This window comes from Phacochoerus africanus, chromosome 4 (assembly GCF_016906955.1).
Source record: "Phacochoerus africanus isolate WHEZ1 chromosome 4, ROS_Pafr_v1, whole genome shotgun sequence".
Taxonomy (NCBI): Eukaryota; Metazoa; Chordata; class Mammalia; order Artiodactyla; family Suidae; genus Phacochoerus; species Phacochoerus africanus.
The window spans coordinates 64,980,864-64,998,044 of NC_062547.1; the positions used below are offsets into that span (position 1 = coordinate 64,980,864).

The 17,181-nt window shown below is 39.8% G+C and overlaps 2 protein-coding genes across 11 annotated transcripts in view; both read right to left on the reverse strand.

Annotated features, from left to right (window-relative positions):
* Positions 1–335: 335 nt before the first annotated feature.
* On the reverse strand, positions 336–1,328 carry LOC125124254 (olfactory receptor 7A17-like). Its single transcript, XM_047774401.1, has one exon. The coding sequence runs from the start codon at positions 1,315–1,317 to the stop codon at positions 394–396; it is 924 nt and encodes a 307-aa protein (XP_047630357.1). The 5' UTR covers positions 1,318–1,328; the 3' UTR covers positions 336–393.
* Positions 1,329–15,726: 14,398 nt separating this feature from the next.
* Positions 15,727–17,181, reverse strand: part of ADGRE2 (adhesion G protein-coupled receptor E2) — a 62,436-nt gene continuing 60,981 nt past the window's right edge. For 4 of the 10 annotated variants that reach the window (XM_047776781.1, XM_047776784.1, XM_047776788.1 and 1 more), the window contains one exon: positions 15,744–17,108. The gene's annotated coding sequence lies outside the window, so the exon portion shown is untranslated. Of the gene's footprint in view, positions 17,109–17,181 lie in introns of all 10 variants that reach the window. The other 6 variants (XM_047776787.1, XM_047776790.1, XM_047776791.1 and 3 more) reach the window with 6 other exon arrangements.

A 17,181-nucleotide genomic window follows, 5' to 3' on the forward strand; every position in this document is an offset into this window, starting at 1 on the left:
ATTAAAAAAAATACATGGACCTAAGAAATAAATGGGATTTTGAACATATTTCTGATATAAGTTTGGGGGAAAATGTATGAAAGCAGGAAAATGGACAAATAAAAAAATTGGATATATATATATATATATATATATATATATATATATATACACGAATATATTATATATTATACTGTATTTATATAGTTTTCTGCTCTGATAGAGAAGAAAACTTAGTAAATTTAGTTACTTATGGGTAGAGACAAGTTGAATTCAAAGGAATGGAATTTTCAGGAAGTAACAGAAAGACCAAATTCTACATTCACAATCTGATCAAAGACTAGCAATTTCTGGATCCATTTATTTGAGCCCAGCAATCATGAGCATTTCTTTGCCCCAGGATAATTGCTTCATTTATAGTCCAATGAATCGTCTGAGAGCCCCCTTTATGTCTTTGTTCCGCAGACTATAAATGAAAGGGTTCAGCAGGGGTGTGACCACAGTGTACATCACCGAGGTTGTTATGCTGTTGTATGAGCTGTGGGCATCAGCAGGGTTAAGATACACTCCTAGGATTGTACCATAAAATAAGGAAACAGCTGAAAGGTGAGAGACACAGGTGGAAAATGCTTTATACTTTCCCTGAGTTGATGAGATTCCTCGTATTGAAGAAACTATCTTAGAATATGAGTAAAGTATTCCAATGAATGGACCACCACTCAGCAGCCCAGCTGCAATGAACACCATTATGTCATTAAGGAAGGTGTCACAACAGGCACCTCGGACCACCTGGTTGAGTTCACAGAAAAAATGAGGGATTTCCAAGACTCTACAGAAGGACAACCGCAATGTCATTAAGGTTTGTATCAAGGAATTCAGGGCACTCATCATCCAGGACACCAGAACTAGCAAACCACAGAGCCAGGGGTTCATGATGACTGTGTAGTGCAGGGGGCGGCAGATGGCCACAAAGCGATCATAGGCCATCACGGTCAGGAGAAAGTCATCCAACCCTGCAAAGAGTAGTAAAAAGTATGTTTGGCTGATGCAGCCTGCGTATGTTATACCTTTGCTCTGCATATGGATGTTCCATAACATTTTTGGGATGGTGGTAGAGGTGAAACAGATGTCGACAAAGGACAGGTTGGAGAGGAAAAAGTACATAGGTGTGCGGAGATGAGGGTTTGAGATGATGGCCAGGAAAATGAGTAGGTTCCCAAACACAGTGATCAGGTACATGGAGAGGAAAAGCCCAAATATAAGGGGCTGCAGTTCTGGTTCATTTGATATTCCCAGAAGAAGAAATTCTGAAATTTGGGTATCATTCCTTGGTTCCATGTGGCAGAGGAAATGACCTGGAAGTAAACAAAAAATAATATGACTAATTTTTACAAAAATGGCTGTCACTGGCATAGTGAAATACTACAATTTACATTTTGCAGTCATGTAATCAATGCCTATAATTTTGACATGAAATTTCACCCCCTCAGGGCCTTCCCTGTGCCATCTCTGATTACAAATACCTGCTCATCTCTCAGCCTTTCCCCCAAGAGGTCAAGTATTTTGTACTTTTCGTGAGAATTTCTTCCAAGATCTTGGGACCTATAAATTGCATACTTATCATCTTGAAGGCAAGGAGTATAGTGTGATGAGAGAGAAAAGTCGCTATGGTTCAATGATGGAAAATAATATTAGCAAATTCAAAATCATAGCATGACATGTCAAATGCTGACAAGTAAAATGAAGAAAAAGAGAGAGTGTATAATGGAGACAGTGGATGGGGTGTTACTCTTCATTGAGTGTGTAGGTGGGCTGGAGAACAAGGTAACATTTGAACAGAAACCTTAAGGAATAGAGGTTGGAAGGTTAAGGAAAGATGTGTCTAACAGGAGGAAAGGACAGGACAAGGACCCTGAAGAAGCCACTTGTTACCGATACTCAATGCTCAAAAGAAAGTCAATGTGTCCAGGGGTATGAGAAACAGAGAGGGTGATGAAAAATGGGGCCAGAGAATGCTATGGAATGAAATGGCCTTCCTGCCTCTGCTGAACTTCATGGTACAGGGATTCTCCAATTCACGTGTTGTTCCCTGCGCTTTATTGATTTTGTTTCCAAGGAAAGCTGAGCATGGAAATGGATCTAATTTTGTTTTCATATTCTGTTAACATTCTGTCATCTGAATTTCCAGGGGAATGTTTTGGGGTATAGAAGCTCAGCTACTCTTTTTTCTAAAGACTATCATGCCCTACTACACACACACTGAGCACTGTGGTCTCTTGGGCCATGTGAGTACCAGGCTCTACTCACATCCAACCACAACATTTAGGAAAAGAATGAGACAAGACAAGCTGTCAACATCAGATTATCTAACCATACCCTTATACATACTAAGTGAAGTAAGTTAGAAAGAGAAAGACAAATCTGTACGATATCACTTATGTGGAATCTAAAACATGGCACAGATGAACTTATCTACAAAACAGAAGCAGACTCACAGAAATGAAGAACAGACTTGTGATTGCCAAGGGTGAGGGGGAAGGAAATGGGATGCACAGGGAGTTTGGGATCTGCAGATGCAAACTATTACATTAGAATGGGATAGGCAGTGAGGTCCTATTGTACATCACAGGGAATTATATCTAATCTCTTGGGGTAGACATGATGGAAGATAATATGAGAAAAAGAATGTCTATATATATGTGACTGGGTCACTTTGCTGTGCAGTAGAAACTGGAACAACACTGTAAATCAACTATGCTTGAATCAAAATGGCATTCTATTAAAATATATTATTTTCCTTTTCAAAAAAAAGAAATTATACCCAAATTCTAGTTGTTAATGTACTGATGGACATATAACTATGGCCTTCAATTCCGCTATGAATATTTTGGGTCCTATGTGTATTTAGACACCTGGGAAATAATCACAAAAACATAGATATAAGAAATAAATAAATATGAACAGGAAAAATGATTTAATAAGCTCAGATGGTCCTGGGAAATTGTGATGAGGAGAAAGCTTCCTTGGTTCTGACACCAAATCAACCCAACATACCTAACAAGGCAGCAAACAAAATTTATCCAAAGACATCTTACTGATTGAACATCCCACTAGAAAAATGAGCAAAGTTAATAAAAACAAACTTCAGAAAAAAATACACAAGGTACATCAAAGGGTGGGTGGGTTTTATTTATTTTTTTTATTGTCTTTTTAGGGCTGCACCCGTGGCATATGGAGGTTCCCAAGCTAGGGGTCCAATCAGAGCTGTAGCACCAGGCTATGCCAGGGCCACAGGAATACAAATCTGAGCCTCGTCTGAGACCTACATCACAGCTCATAGCAGCGCTGGATCCTTAACCCACTGAGTGAGGCCAGGGATCAAACCCTGTCTGCATGGATGCTCGTTGGGTTCATTAACTGCTGATTCATGACAGGAATTCCAAAGGGTGGGTTTTAAAAGATGACATGGTGAAAGGTTTTTATTAAATTTATTTTTTATTTTTTGCATTAAATTAATTAATTTTAATTTTATTGGCACGTGGTTGACTTACAATGTTGTGTTAGTTTCAGGTGTCCAGCATTGTCATCATACACCTCCATCTCTCTGCTTGGAGTCTCACCTACTGGGCCATTTGGAATTTTTCACCCCTTCTCCATCTTCCCAACTGCCTGTAGGCCTCTCTTTCATGATTTATTTTTATTTTTATTTTTGCTGTGGCATGCGGTGGCTTGATGTGAGATCTCAGTTCCCAGAGCAGGGATTGCATCCTGGCCACAATGGTGAACATGCTGTGTCCTAACCAGTAGACCACTAGGGAACTTCCCAAGGACGGCCCCCCCTTTAACGTTTCCACAGGGAAAGAAAACTTCAACATACACTTAATTTTGTTGTATGGGCTATCAATATGATTTAATTATTTTTTAATTAAGATATAGTTGATTCACAGTGATGTACCAATTTCTGCTGTCTGGCAAAGTGACACCAACATACATTCCTTTTCATATATTATTTTCCATCATGGTCTGTTCCAAGAGATTGGATATAGTCAATATGGCTTTTTTTTTAGATGTGCTTATGGCATGTGGAAGTTCCAGGGCCGTGGGTAGATCTTGAGCCATGGCAGCAACCTGACCTGCTGAAGTGACAATATTGGATCCTTAACCTGCTGCACCACAAGGGATGGATGCACACTAATTCCATGTCTTCTTTTCCCTACTAGACTGTGAGTGCCTTGAGATGTATAACAATGTTGTATATACTCACTACCTTCCCCCTACACCCAGCACCAGCAGACTTAGTTGGGAACTGTAGCTAAATAAATATATATTGCATGAACTTGAAAGAATGCAATCTCACGAAATTGCTGATAGTAGATGATGAAGCAGAACAGAGGCAGGGAAATGCTAAAACAGATGTGGAGAACACACATCGTGTTATCAACCTCAGGGCCATGATCCAATTGTTATTACTGTAACTATTCATGTTTATTTTGCCACACTAATTTTAGTGGTCCAATGATGGGTGAGTTTGGCCTTTCTCTCATTTTTCTTTGTAGAATTCTTTCCTTTGTTATGCTTGGGCTTTAATTTTTTTTTATCTCTTTTTTGGACACATCCTGTAGGTGTCCTTTTTGTTAAATTTATTTTTTATTAGGGTAGAAGTGATTTACAGTGTTGAGTCAATTTCTGCTGTACAGCATAGTGGCCAAGTCATACATGTATATACATTTTTTTCTCATATTACCTTCAATTATGATGTATTCCAAGAGGCTTGATATAGTTCCCTGTGCTGTACAGTAGGACCTCGTTGCTTATCTATTCTAAATGCAATAGTAGGTATCCTTTTGACACTGGTCCAGGTTCTCTTTCTCATACATCATGCGAAGTCCTCCCCATATCTACTCTATAATGTCCTGCATTTGTCACAATTATCTAGCCCCTTTCCTCAGGTGAATTACCCTGGAGGATATTATGCCATGCATGTATTTATTTCTTTGAACCCTGCCTTCTCCATTATAATATAAGATCTAAATGAGCAGGAAACCCACTGCTTGGTTCACATTTGTGGTTTCATATATGTGTACACTTATATAGAAAAAATTAAGTGGAAATGATAATTCATAAATAGGATGGCACAAAATAAAACTAGGTTAAGTGTAGTGGAATCAAAATGAAATGGTAAGTGAAATAGACATGAAAAGAGATTATTACCATTCAGGATGCAAGAAAACTTTCTATGTTTAAAAACAAATAGAGGACACAATTTGACTGAAGGATAGATTTGGCCACACAAAAATTTTAACCTCTCAAACATCATCCCCAATACATCTATACAGATATGAAATAATTAAATGCAACAGAGTAAAACTGGTGGGAAAACCTACACTCTCTGGTTGAAAGCTTGTAATCAAATACAATAGAAACTCATAACCCAATACATAAACTGTGCAAAGAAATTGTATGGTCAATTAGCAACAGAGGAAAATGATAACAAACCCCAAAGCATATGCAGCCTCACCAGTAATGAAATAATTCTTTAGTATTCCCCTTTGACCTATTCAATTAAATTTATTTTAAATGTGAATACCTAATGTGAGAGAAGATATTATGATATGCCTGGCTCACGACTGTGCTTGTAAGGAAGTATCCATGAGTCTGTATCTTGCTAACAAATACAGAACATTCTTAGATAACCCTATAATATTTTTTTAAATGCCCTCACTTCCACGTACTTGCCTCTAAACCTATTACTCAATTTTCCTACTCTCTAACTACAAAACTCCTCTATTATATTCTAATTTTATTGGAACCATTTTATGGTTTCAGTTCTGTCCTCAGTTTTACCTAACTGGACTTCCATTAACATCACTTAATTGTCAACAATTATCTTTGTATTGGAAAATTCAACAGGTATTTCTCTTTTTTGCATATTAACAAAGTACTTATAAATTAGTCAACTAACAACAAACATGTCCAACTCTTGGCTCGAAGCTAGGCTCATTAGGATCTCAGATGACCTTAGCGTCCATTCTCTCTGAATCTTACCTGAATTAGCTATTCTGCCCCTAGATTCACCTGGATGGGTACTCTGAAAGGAAGATCTGTGGAATTCTGAATTACTTACAGTTGGTTGATGATGGAGTCTGAAGCTGTGTTCTCAGACAAGATAGAAGGAGTGAAGTGTTAGTCTCAGACAGATGCAGGACTCCAAAAACAGCAAGCATGTTTCCTTCACCTCAAGGCTGTAGAAGCTGAAAGACTGCAGCAGAGGAGGTATTTATGGATCCTCAGGTCTGCTCATTAGGGACATTTCCTTCTTGTTACTCCAACCTCAAGCACATGATTTCCCTCAGTACACTTGTCTAGACAGAAGTTTCTCTTAATGATTCTCTGTTCCCAAGAGACCAGGTTAGAAGTTAGGTAAATCCATGAACCTATCTGCTTTCTAGAGGTCTAACCTCTATCACCTTATCCCAACCATGATTCCAACTTTTCTCAAAGGTCTAAAAGTGAGGAATCTGTCTTGATTAGGACAATTGGATTCTCAAAGCATTGACTTGTGGTGGAGACAGAGCCCTGGTATTTCCAGAAAATTATTACCCTTTCAAAAAAGAAAATAATTGAGTTCCCTTAATATGAAACCTTGAGCACTATACTCTTTGGATTCATGTAATTTTGTCTAAACAATTAAGATTTTTATATTTATATCACAAATTAGAGCTTTTCATTTAACCCTACATTATAAAATATTTGTTAATTATAAGATATATATTTAGATCTTTTGGTGCCATATAATTTAGTTTATTTATTTACCATCACTAAATTTTTTATGTCAATTTCTTTTTTTATATGCACATTTTTTCATACTGTCTTTACTAAGTTCCAACCCAATAGGATGGACATATTTCCCTGTGCTGTACAGTAGGGCTGCACTGCATTTTTTTGGTTTCTTTGGCTGCATAACATGAGGAACTTCCAAGGCCAGGGATCAAACTCAGGCCACAACTGTGAAAACACTGGATCCATAACCCAATGAGCCAATAGGGAACTCCTAAAAATTCATTCTTCTACCCCACAGCTTATTTTATTTTATTTTATTTTATTTTATTTATTTTATTTTATTTTATTGTCTTTTCTAGGGCAATAGAAACCACCCATGACATATGGAGGTTCCTAGGCTAGGGGTCTAACTGGAGCTGTAGTTGCCAGCCCACACCACAGCCACAGCAACCATCTGTGACCTATACCACAACTCATGGCAATGCCAGATCTTTAACCCACTGAGCAAGGCCAGGGATCAAGCCCACAACCTCAAGGTTCCTAGTTGGACTTGTTAACCACTGAGCCACAACTGGAACTCCTAAAAGTTCATTCTTTCACCCCACAACTTAGTTATTTTTTAAATTTTACTTTGTTTTATTGGAGTATGGTTGTCTCACAGTGTTGTATTAGTTTCAGGTGTACAGTGTACAACAAAATGAATCATACATATAAATATATCAAGAAGGATATGTAGGGGAGAAGGATCAAGATTGTGGAGGTGTAAGATATTGTGCTCACTTTCTCCCACAAACACATCAAAAACACATCTACATGTAGAATGATTCACACAGCACATCTACTGAACACTGGCAGAATAACTTAAACATCAAAAAGGGCAAGAAACCTTCCATGTAACTGGGTAGACCAAAAGAAGAGAGAGAAAGAGAGAGAGAGAGAGAATCAGGACAGGACTAGCACTCCTGAGAGGGAGCTGTGAAAGAGAAAAGAACATACACCATGGCAAGGCATCTAACCAACTGGGTGGTCAGCTGAGATGGAGAGACCTCAAAGTTGCCAAGAAAATGCAATAGCTGGACTGAGGAGGGCAGAGCAGAGTGAGAGCTCCGCAGATCCCCTGGACCACTGCCCCACACACCATGGCCTGAGACACTCAGGCAGAGGTTGGGCCCTGAGACTCAGACTCTGGAGGTGAGTTCCAGGGAGAGGACTAGGACTGGATGTGGAATACTACTCAGCCATAAAAAAGAATGACATAATGCCATTTGCAGCAACATGGATGGAATTAGAGACTCTCATACTGAGTGAAATAAGTCAGAAAGACAAAGACAAATACCATATGATATCACTTATAACTGGAATCTAATATCCACCACAAATGAACATCTCCACAGAAAAGAAAATCATAGACTTGGAGAATAGACTTGTGGCTGTCCGACAGGAGAGGGAGGGTGTGGGAGGGATCGGGAGCTTGGGGTTATCAGATACAACTTAGAATAGATTTACAAGGAGATCCTGCTGAGTAGCATTGAGAACTATGTCTAGATACTCATATTCCAACAGAACAAAGGGTGGGGAAAAAATGTATACATGTAAGAGTAACTTGATCCCCATGCTGTACAGTGGGAAAAAAATAAAATAAATTAAAGAATAAAAAAATTAAACCATTAATTTACTAAAATGAAAGAGATCCAAATAGGGGAATAATTACTTCAGTCAATGGCTAGTTATATTCATACTCTGACTTGTATGATTCTCACCCATAGAGGTTTCATCTCTGGGTTTTAGGAATAGAAAAATATTTTAAAATTTTCCAGACTATTTTTTCTCAAGACTCTCTCCACAAAAAACAATGATATCTAAAACACATAAATATTTTTGTGGGGGAGGTTGTCACTTTCTTGTCTTAAAGCTTCAAAGTGCTTTATAAGGCAGATAGTATAAAGTCCAAACTTCTCTTTTTCTCAGTATATGCAGATTCCTTCCAAATATCACTCCAAGCGGACCTTCCAAGTTCATCTCCCACCAACTTCCCTTCAGGCATTTTCTCAGTATTGAGCATTGATGCTTATGCATATTTACAACTGGGAACATATGTTCCCAGGAGGCTCAGCTTGCTAGCTTGCTAGCTGTGTGACAATGGACAAATTAGTTCATATCCTTAGGTCTCATTTTTTTTTCATCCATAAAATGGGTATTAAAATGAGTCCATTGCTTGTAGAGTTGTTCGATGTATGAAATAATCTGTTTTCTGGAGTTCTCATCATGATGCAGTGGAAATGAATATGACTAGGAACCATGAGGTTACAGCTTTGATCCCTGGCCTCTCTTAGTGGGTTAAGGATCTGGTGTTGCCATGAGCTGTGGTGTAAGTCACAGATGCAGCTCGGATCTGTCATTGCTGTAGCTGTGGTGTAGGCTGACGGCTGCAGTTCTGATTGAACCCCTGGCCCGGGAACCTCCATGTGCCATTAGCAAAAAGCCAAAAAAAATAATAATCTGTTTTCTCCTTTAACAAATAACAATTCTTACCATGGGTCTGACACTATGCTACATGTGTGGCTCTGTATATCCAATGTGGAGGCAAAATAGACATATTTCTTACTCCTTAGAGTTAGAAATCTGGTGAAAGAGTAATCTGTGAGTTAGCAATTGCACAATGAATGGACCTCAGTAAAAACTGAGGCAAGTGCTATGAGTAAAATGAAAATAATTTCAAAATTCCTTCCAAAATATAATCCTTGAGATGGTAGTTGATATATAGATTAATTTTTTAATTTTTATAAACTTAGACTTCTTTTAATGCATACCAAAGAAAAATTCATTATTGTTTAGGATAATGCTAAGTAAAAAAAGAACAAAAAGAAAATAGAAAGAACTGAGGGCATTCCCATTGTGGCACAGCAGAAATTAACACAATGATTATCCATGAGGATATAGGTTCAATCCCTGGCTTTGTTCAGCAGTTACGAAACCGCCATTGCCAAGAGCTGTGGTGTAGGTCCCAGATGCGGCTCAGACCTTGTATTGCTGTAGCTGTGGAATACCCCTTGCATGGGAACTTCCATATGCTGCAGGTGTGGCCCTAAAATAGAAAAAAAGAAAGCTGAGAGTCAAGTTAAAGATAAATGTGGCAGCAAACATCATGGATATCAAAAAAATTTGCTATACAGCAGAAATTGGCACATTGTAAATCAACTATACTTTTGAAAGTTTAAAAAATGAATATCAAAATTCATGATGCTGTCAGAGGAGTGCCTGAAGTTGGTGAACACGTACTGACTTCAAAGGATTTCACATGCCAAGTGGTTAGTTCTCAGTGAGTGGTAGTTGTCATCAATGGAAGCCACCAGCGCCAGAACAAAGACACACTCTTTGGCTTCAGAATAACATGGCAGTGGTGAGAATCAAGTGTGCCCCATGGGGACACATGGTAGAACCATGGGGTATTACCTACCTGAGTGTGGATGACAAGAAAATCAAAGAACAGGAGACAGTAACAGAGGGAAAAATGCACATCAAGTCAACCATGATTTTTTCCAGTGTGGGATTGCTGATATTGTTGCTTTCCCTTGTGCTTTCTAAGTATTTCCAAATGTTCTGCATTTTTCCTGGATTTCTTTTGAAGTCATAAACCCATCCTATGTTCTCTCTGAATACAGAGTCAATTCTGTACTTATACTCCAAAGAATAGTTGCTCTAAGGCATTGTAAGACAGCACTGCCATGGGTGAGGGAGCAGAGAAGAGAGCTACAGGTACAGCTGCTCCTTTTCCTTCTCTTTTCTTGGAAGAGCTTCTAGGACTGATCTCTTCCCTGGCTTCTCCAGGTTTTTTCTCATTTCTCATGACTTAGTCCCTTTCACACCCTCCCCACTCTGTCCTGAAATCATCCCTGTAATCTGCAAACTTTTATCTTTCTAGTCCTCCCTAAATCTGCAGCCCCTCCCCCAGCCAATCTAGACCCCCTTGCCCATGCCCTCATTGTCCCATTTTCTCTCCCATTCCAATATCCCTGATTCACTTACTTCCACCAACCCCAGAATCTCACTGCCCTCAGCTTCCAAAGAACCATCCAAATACCCGTCTCCTATTTCCCTCCCTGGTCTCGTATCTGCCCAGCCTTGCCCATTCTCTCCAGGTTCTCCCATATCCCCCTTCCGGCAGCAGCTTCTCAGCCCCTCACTTGGCCCCCTGAGTTCTACTAGGTAACCAGCCCCCAGAAGCCTTCCTCCATCTCCCCCACACATTCCACCCCATACCAAAATTCCTGTAATTTCCTCCCCAAGTTCCCACCCCTTTCCATTCTTCCAGGACCCTCATATCTCATTGCTTTCTTTAACAACACTTTCCGGTTTCTCATATTTCACCCTTTTACCCACCCTGTGTGTGCTCAGTGGTTTCAGTCACCTGAGAACCATAGGACTTCTGTCCATCCCGGGGTGCTGGTCAATAATCCTCAGAGGGTCCCCAAGATCTCCCAGTCCAGCTAGCTCTTCTCATTCTCCCCAGACCACCCCCATTTAATACTCTTGCCCCTTCTATTCTCCCAGTTTCTGTACCACATCAGACCTATTCATCCCACCCTCCTGAATCCCCACAAGCCCTCTGAGTTCCACATCCATCCCAAATATCTCTCCGTATCTTCTGTCCTCCTAGTTTCTGTCATCCATCCTTTACACTCTCTTTGCAACTGCAGTTACCACAATACAGCTGCTCTCCAATTCCAACATGCTCCCACCTTCCCCCCAGCTCCTCCACAGAACCGAATGTCTCCTCAGGCCCCCCAGTGCCAATCTCTTCCAATACAACCCAATTCTTATCCAGCCCCCTCACTATTTCCCCAATCTTCCATTGCTTACAAAATTTCCCACCTGGTTCTTCCCAGGTCCCTGCCCCAACTCACTATCAGTCATTTGATCTCCCCCAGAACACCCTAAAGGAAGATTGACCAGTGTAGCTCAGTCTCACAGGCTCCTGCATTCCCCAGCAGCCCCCAATTGTCCCCTCCATTCACTTTGTTTCTCAACTCCTTTCCCAATGCCCCTCTTTCCATGTGACCCTCTAATCCTAAGGAATTCCCATAACCCTTACTCTCACTGTTGCAGGCTCCAGTCACTAAGACCCAAACGCCCAACCTCTGGATGGGAAAGTCATCCCAGGACTCAAGGACTGCATATATGTAGATTCTGTTGTCTGTATTTTTGTGGTGACTTTTTTATTAAAAAAATTATTATAGTTGATTGACAATGTTCTATCAATTTCTACTGTACAGAAAAGTGATGCCGTTAGATAGATAGATAGATAGATAGATAGATAGATAGATGATTGATTTCTCTCATATTATCATCCATCATGTTCCATCACTAGTGATTAGAGATAGTTCCCTGTGCTATACAGCAGGATCTCATTGCTTATCCATTCTAAATCTGTTTGCATCTACTGACCCCAAACTTCCAGTCCATCCTACTCTCTCTCCCCCTTGGCAACCACAAGTCTGTTCTCCATGTTCATGAGTTTCTTTTTCTGTTGATACGTTCATTTGTGCATATATTAGATTCCAGATGTAAGTGATATATGGTATTTTTCTTTCTCTTTCTGACTTACTTCACTTGGTATGAGAGTCACTAGTTCCATCCATGTTGCAGCAAATGGCATTGTTCTTTTTATGGCTGTCATCCCAAGACTCCAGAACTGCATATATGCAGAGTCTGTTGTCGGCAGTTTTGAAGGAACTGACTTGTAAACTTCCAGTTCCATGACACATGGGCTCCTTAACTTCCAACTTCTAGAGCTTCTTACATTTTTCAGGTGTCCAGATTCTATGTTCTCCATTAGGGGTATAAAGGTGTCCCCGTTTCCTCATTCACACAATGACCATTATATCCAAAAAGAGGTAAGCCAGTGAGGTGAGTTGCTCACAGCCAACCCCCAAAATGGATAACTGAATGGAGAAACCTCTTCAACCTTGTATCATAGCCCTCCCATCCCCTTCCTACCCACTCTTCTGTTTTTATTAGAGTTGATTTACATTCTTGTGTCAATTTCTGCTATACAGATAGTTACCCAGTCTTATATAAATTTTATATGTATATATATGCATATGTGTGTATATGTATGTATGTGTGTGTGTGTGTGTGTGTGTTTATATAATTCTTCTCATACTATCTTCCACCATGTTCTACCCACTCTTCTTCATGGTGTGGTCTTGTACTGGAACTCTAGCATGAGAAGTGTAACCCCACTTCAGAGCCTTGTCTCATGGACATTTCTAACTCTGTGATATAGCTCTGGAGAAGTGAACTGGGAAACCCCACATGCTTACTTTCCCTGATTAACTCTTTTATGGCCACAGTCATGGCATATGGAAGTTCCCCAGGCCAAGGACTGAATCTGAGCTGCAGCTATGACCTATGCACAACCTATTGCAGCTGCAGTAACATAGGATCCTTTAACCCACTGCACCAGGCTGGAGATTAGACCTGTACCTCACAGTGACCCAAGCCCCTGCAGTCAATTTCTTCACCCACTGTGCCATAGTGGGAATGCCTCTCTGGTTAACTATTGTTCATCTTTGGATTTCATACCAGAATTTAATCTTTGTTTTCTCACTTAACATTCAAAAACAAGCCATGAGATATGAAGGCAAATGCTGAAATCTGCCCCCCAAACCGTAATCACCTAGGGATGCTGCCATCAGCAGACCCAGAGCTCTCTCCCAACTATCCTCCAAGCCAGAGCTGTGTTCCACTCCTGCCATGTCCCTGCAGGGGCTCGGTGTCCCCTAGACCACAGTATCTACTTTACTGTATATTCCCTTTTTCTTTACACATTGTTATGGACTAAATGTTTGTGCCTCCACTAAACTCACAATGTGATGGTATTTAGTGATGGGGCCTTTAGGAGATACTTAGAGTTAAATAAGCATGGGGCCCCTATGGTTGGATTAGTGTCCTTGTAAGAAGAGATGCAAGAAATCTTGCATTTTCTCTCTTTATACACTTAAGCATGGAGAACAGGCCATGTAAGCACAAAGTGAGAAGGCAGCCATTTACAAGCCAGGAAGAGAGCTCTTACTAGAAACAGAACCCTGTCAAATCTTGATCTTAGACTTGATTAAGATCAAACCTGATCTCCAGAACTGTGGGAAAATAAATATCTGTTGTTCAAGCTACATAATCGATGGTATTTTGTTATGACAGCCTGAGCTAATACACAGGTCTTCAACAATCCTGGACATGGGGATCATGTATGCCTTTTCACTTTAGTTTCCTTCTGTTTGACATCATGCCTTGCAAAAGACTAAGTGTTCATCAAATATTTGAAGAGTTAATGGGTACATTTCCAATAGGATGAAGAGCTTTCCTCAACATCCTAGGACAGGGGGTTGCAAACTATGGCCCTTCGGCCAAACCTGGCTTACTTACCACCTGTTTATGTACAGCTCACAAGCTAGAATAATTTTTACATTTTCGATTATGATTGACATGTAACATTAGTTTCAGATGTACAACACAATTCAACATTTGTGTGTGTTTCACCACTATCACACAGTAAGTCTCATTAACATCTGTCCCCCATACATATTTACAATTTGTTTATGATGAGGACTTTTAAGATTTATTCTCTTTGCAACTTCCAAGTAGGGCAACACTGTACTACTGTTAACTATAGTCACCATGCTGTATATTACATCCCCATGATTTCTTCGTTTCATAACTGGAAGTTTGTAGCTTTTGACCACCTTAATCCTTTTTGCCTACCCCCATTGCCTGCCTCAGGTAACCACCAATGTGTTTTCTGTATCTATGAGCTTGATTTTTTATTTATTTGCTTTTAGATTCTACATATATGTGAGATCATACATTATTGTCTTTCTCTGACTTATTTCACTTAACATAATGCCCTCAAGGTCCCTTCATGATATCACAAATGACAGGATTTCATTTTTTCTTATGGCTGAACAATATTCCTGTGTGTGTGTGTGTGTGTGTGTGTGTGTGTATCACATTTGCTTTATCCATTCATCCATCGATAGATAATTTGCATTTTTTATGGACACACCCCACAGCATATGGAAGTTCCCAGGCCAAGGACTGAATCCAAGCCACAGCTGCAGCAATGCTGGATCCTTTAATCCACTGCACCAGGATGGTGATCAAATCTGCACCTCTACAGTAACCCAAGCCACTGCAGTCAGATTCTTAACCCACTGCACCACAGCAGGAACTATCCCACTTACATTTTTTAATGGGTGAAAAAAAATCAAAATAATATCTGGTGTCATGTGAACATCACATGAAATTCACATTCGGTATCCATAAATAAAGCTTTATTAAAACACAGCCATGATAGTAACAGTATTGAGGAGACTAGGCCTGAGAGGTTGATGAGTGCTGAGTTTAAAATGACTGAGGAATTGGTAACTATGAAGGGTCTGCATGGAACTACTCTGGGTCAAATATTTTTGAAGAAGTTGAAAAAACACTTAGTATAACCTGAAGTAGGATCTGCTAAGGTGTGTTATGAATGATGATGTTAAAAATATGCATTGAGACAGATAAAGAATTAGTGAGCAAACATACAAAACTTGTGAAAATACAAGGTATTTCACTCTTATGGTTATTCATTACATTATCAGCAGTTATATTGCAGATGATATTTCAATCTCTCATGTGTTATTAATAGTGTCAATGGGGAACTTCATTCGCTCTCATTAACTTAGCCATCACAGTTTTATGAACTTTTGTCATAAATAAAAGCTGGATATCCTAACTTTCCTTTAAAAAAAAAACCACAGCCATGATCAGGAGTTCCCTTCGTGGCTCAGCAGAAACAAATTTGACTAGAATCCATGAGGATGCAGGTTCAATCCTTGGCCTTGCCAGTGGGTTAAGGATCTGGCATTGCTGTGAGCTGTGTTATAGGTTGCAGATGTGGCTCAAATCCTGTGTTGCTGTGGCTGTGGCATAGGCCAGCAGCTACAGCTCCTATTTGACTGCTAGCCTTGAACCTCCATATGCCATAGGTGCAGCCCTAAAAGACCAAAAAAAAAAGTCATGATCATTCACTTATGAGTGTCTATAGCAGTTTTCATGCTACAATGGCAGATCTGGGATGTTTCTATACTTATCTGGCAGTGATGGTTAGTTTTGTGTGTCAAATTGACTGGGCCATAGGATACCCAGCCAACTGATCAACCATGGGTTCTGAGTGTATCTGTGAGGCTGTCTCCAGAGTGATCAGCATTTGAACTGATGGACCAAGTAGAGCTGATGGTCCTCTCCAGTGTGGATGAGCATCACCCAATCCATTGAGACTCTGAATAGAATAAAAATGTGGAAGCCAGTTAAATTAACTCAGCCTATTTGAGCAGGGATATCAATCTTCTGCTCTCCACACTCACGGTTCTCAAGTCTTCAGACCCAAATTGGAGTCCATATCATCAGCAGTCTGGTTCTCAGGTCTTCCAACTGTACCACTGGTTTTCCTGGGTCTCCAGCTTGGAGATGGCAAGACTGTGGGACTTCTCAGTGTCCACTATCATGTGAGTCAGTATCTCATAATAAATCTTCGTGTGTGTGTGTGTATCCTATCAGTTCTATTTCTCTAGAGAACCCAGACTGAACACTGGCCCACAAAATCCAAAATATGCATGTCATGATCTGAGTTTTCAAACTTTGTGAAACTTGGTGTGAGGATGAAAGAAGATGGTGTCAAATGGTTTATACTTCAACTACACAGCTATAGAGACATGACTTAAAGGACTCTTTTAGCTTCTAAATCAACTCTAACTGCACAAAATTACTTTACCTCCCCCTGAGAGCTCCATGAAGGCAGGACCTGTGTGTTTCTTGATCTCTGCCTTGGACATGGTGAGTAATAAATATTTATGACTGAGTGACTAAATAAACCCATAGAAAACAGAACAAAACAATTAAGAAATCCAGACTGTGGTGTGAACATCCTCATTCTTTTGGATGTTGTTTGTATGAATATCTCTTGAGGCTGGTTTTCCTGATGATAGACCTTCAGCACCTTTCAGAGTCTTTGTAGGAAGGAGAGCCTTCAGAAAAGGGTTTTAACCAACGTGGCTGAGGCACTGGGCCACAGCTAGCCCTTGATCTGCTGATAGTTTTCCAAATGCACTGTGGGGCACAAAAAAATTCCAAATTTTGCAGGAATTGAGGATCAAACATGTCCACCACAACTTCTTTCACATGCTGACACAATGGATTTCTGCAAATACACATGACAAAGTCTTTTTTATCCTCTCTCAATGGCTCAAAGAATAATACTTCAGATCGTCCATGGAAGTAGAGGATATACTTCAAAAGATTTTTTAATTAACCTAAAAAATAATATTTTAGATATGTTACATAAGGCTATAGAAAGATAATCTAAAAAGCTTCCTTTGAAAAAAA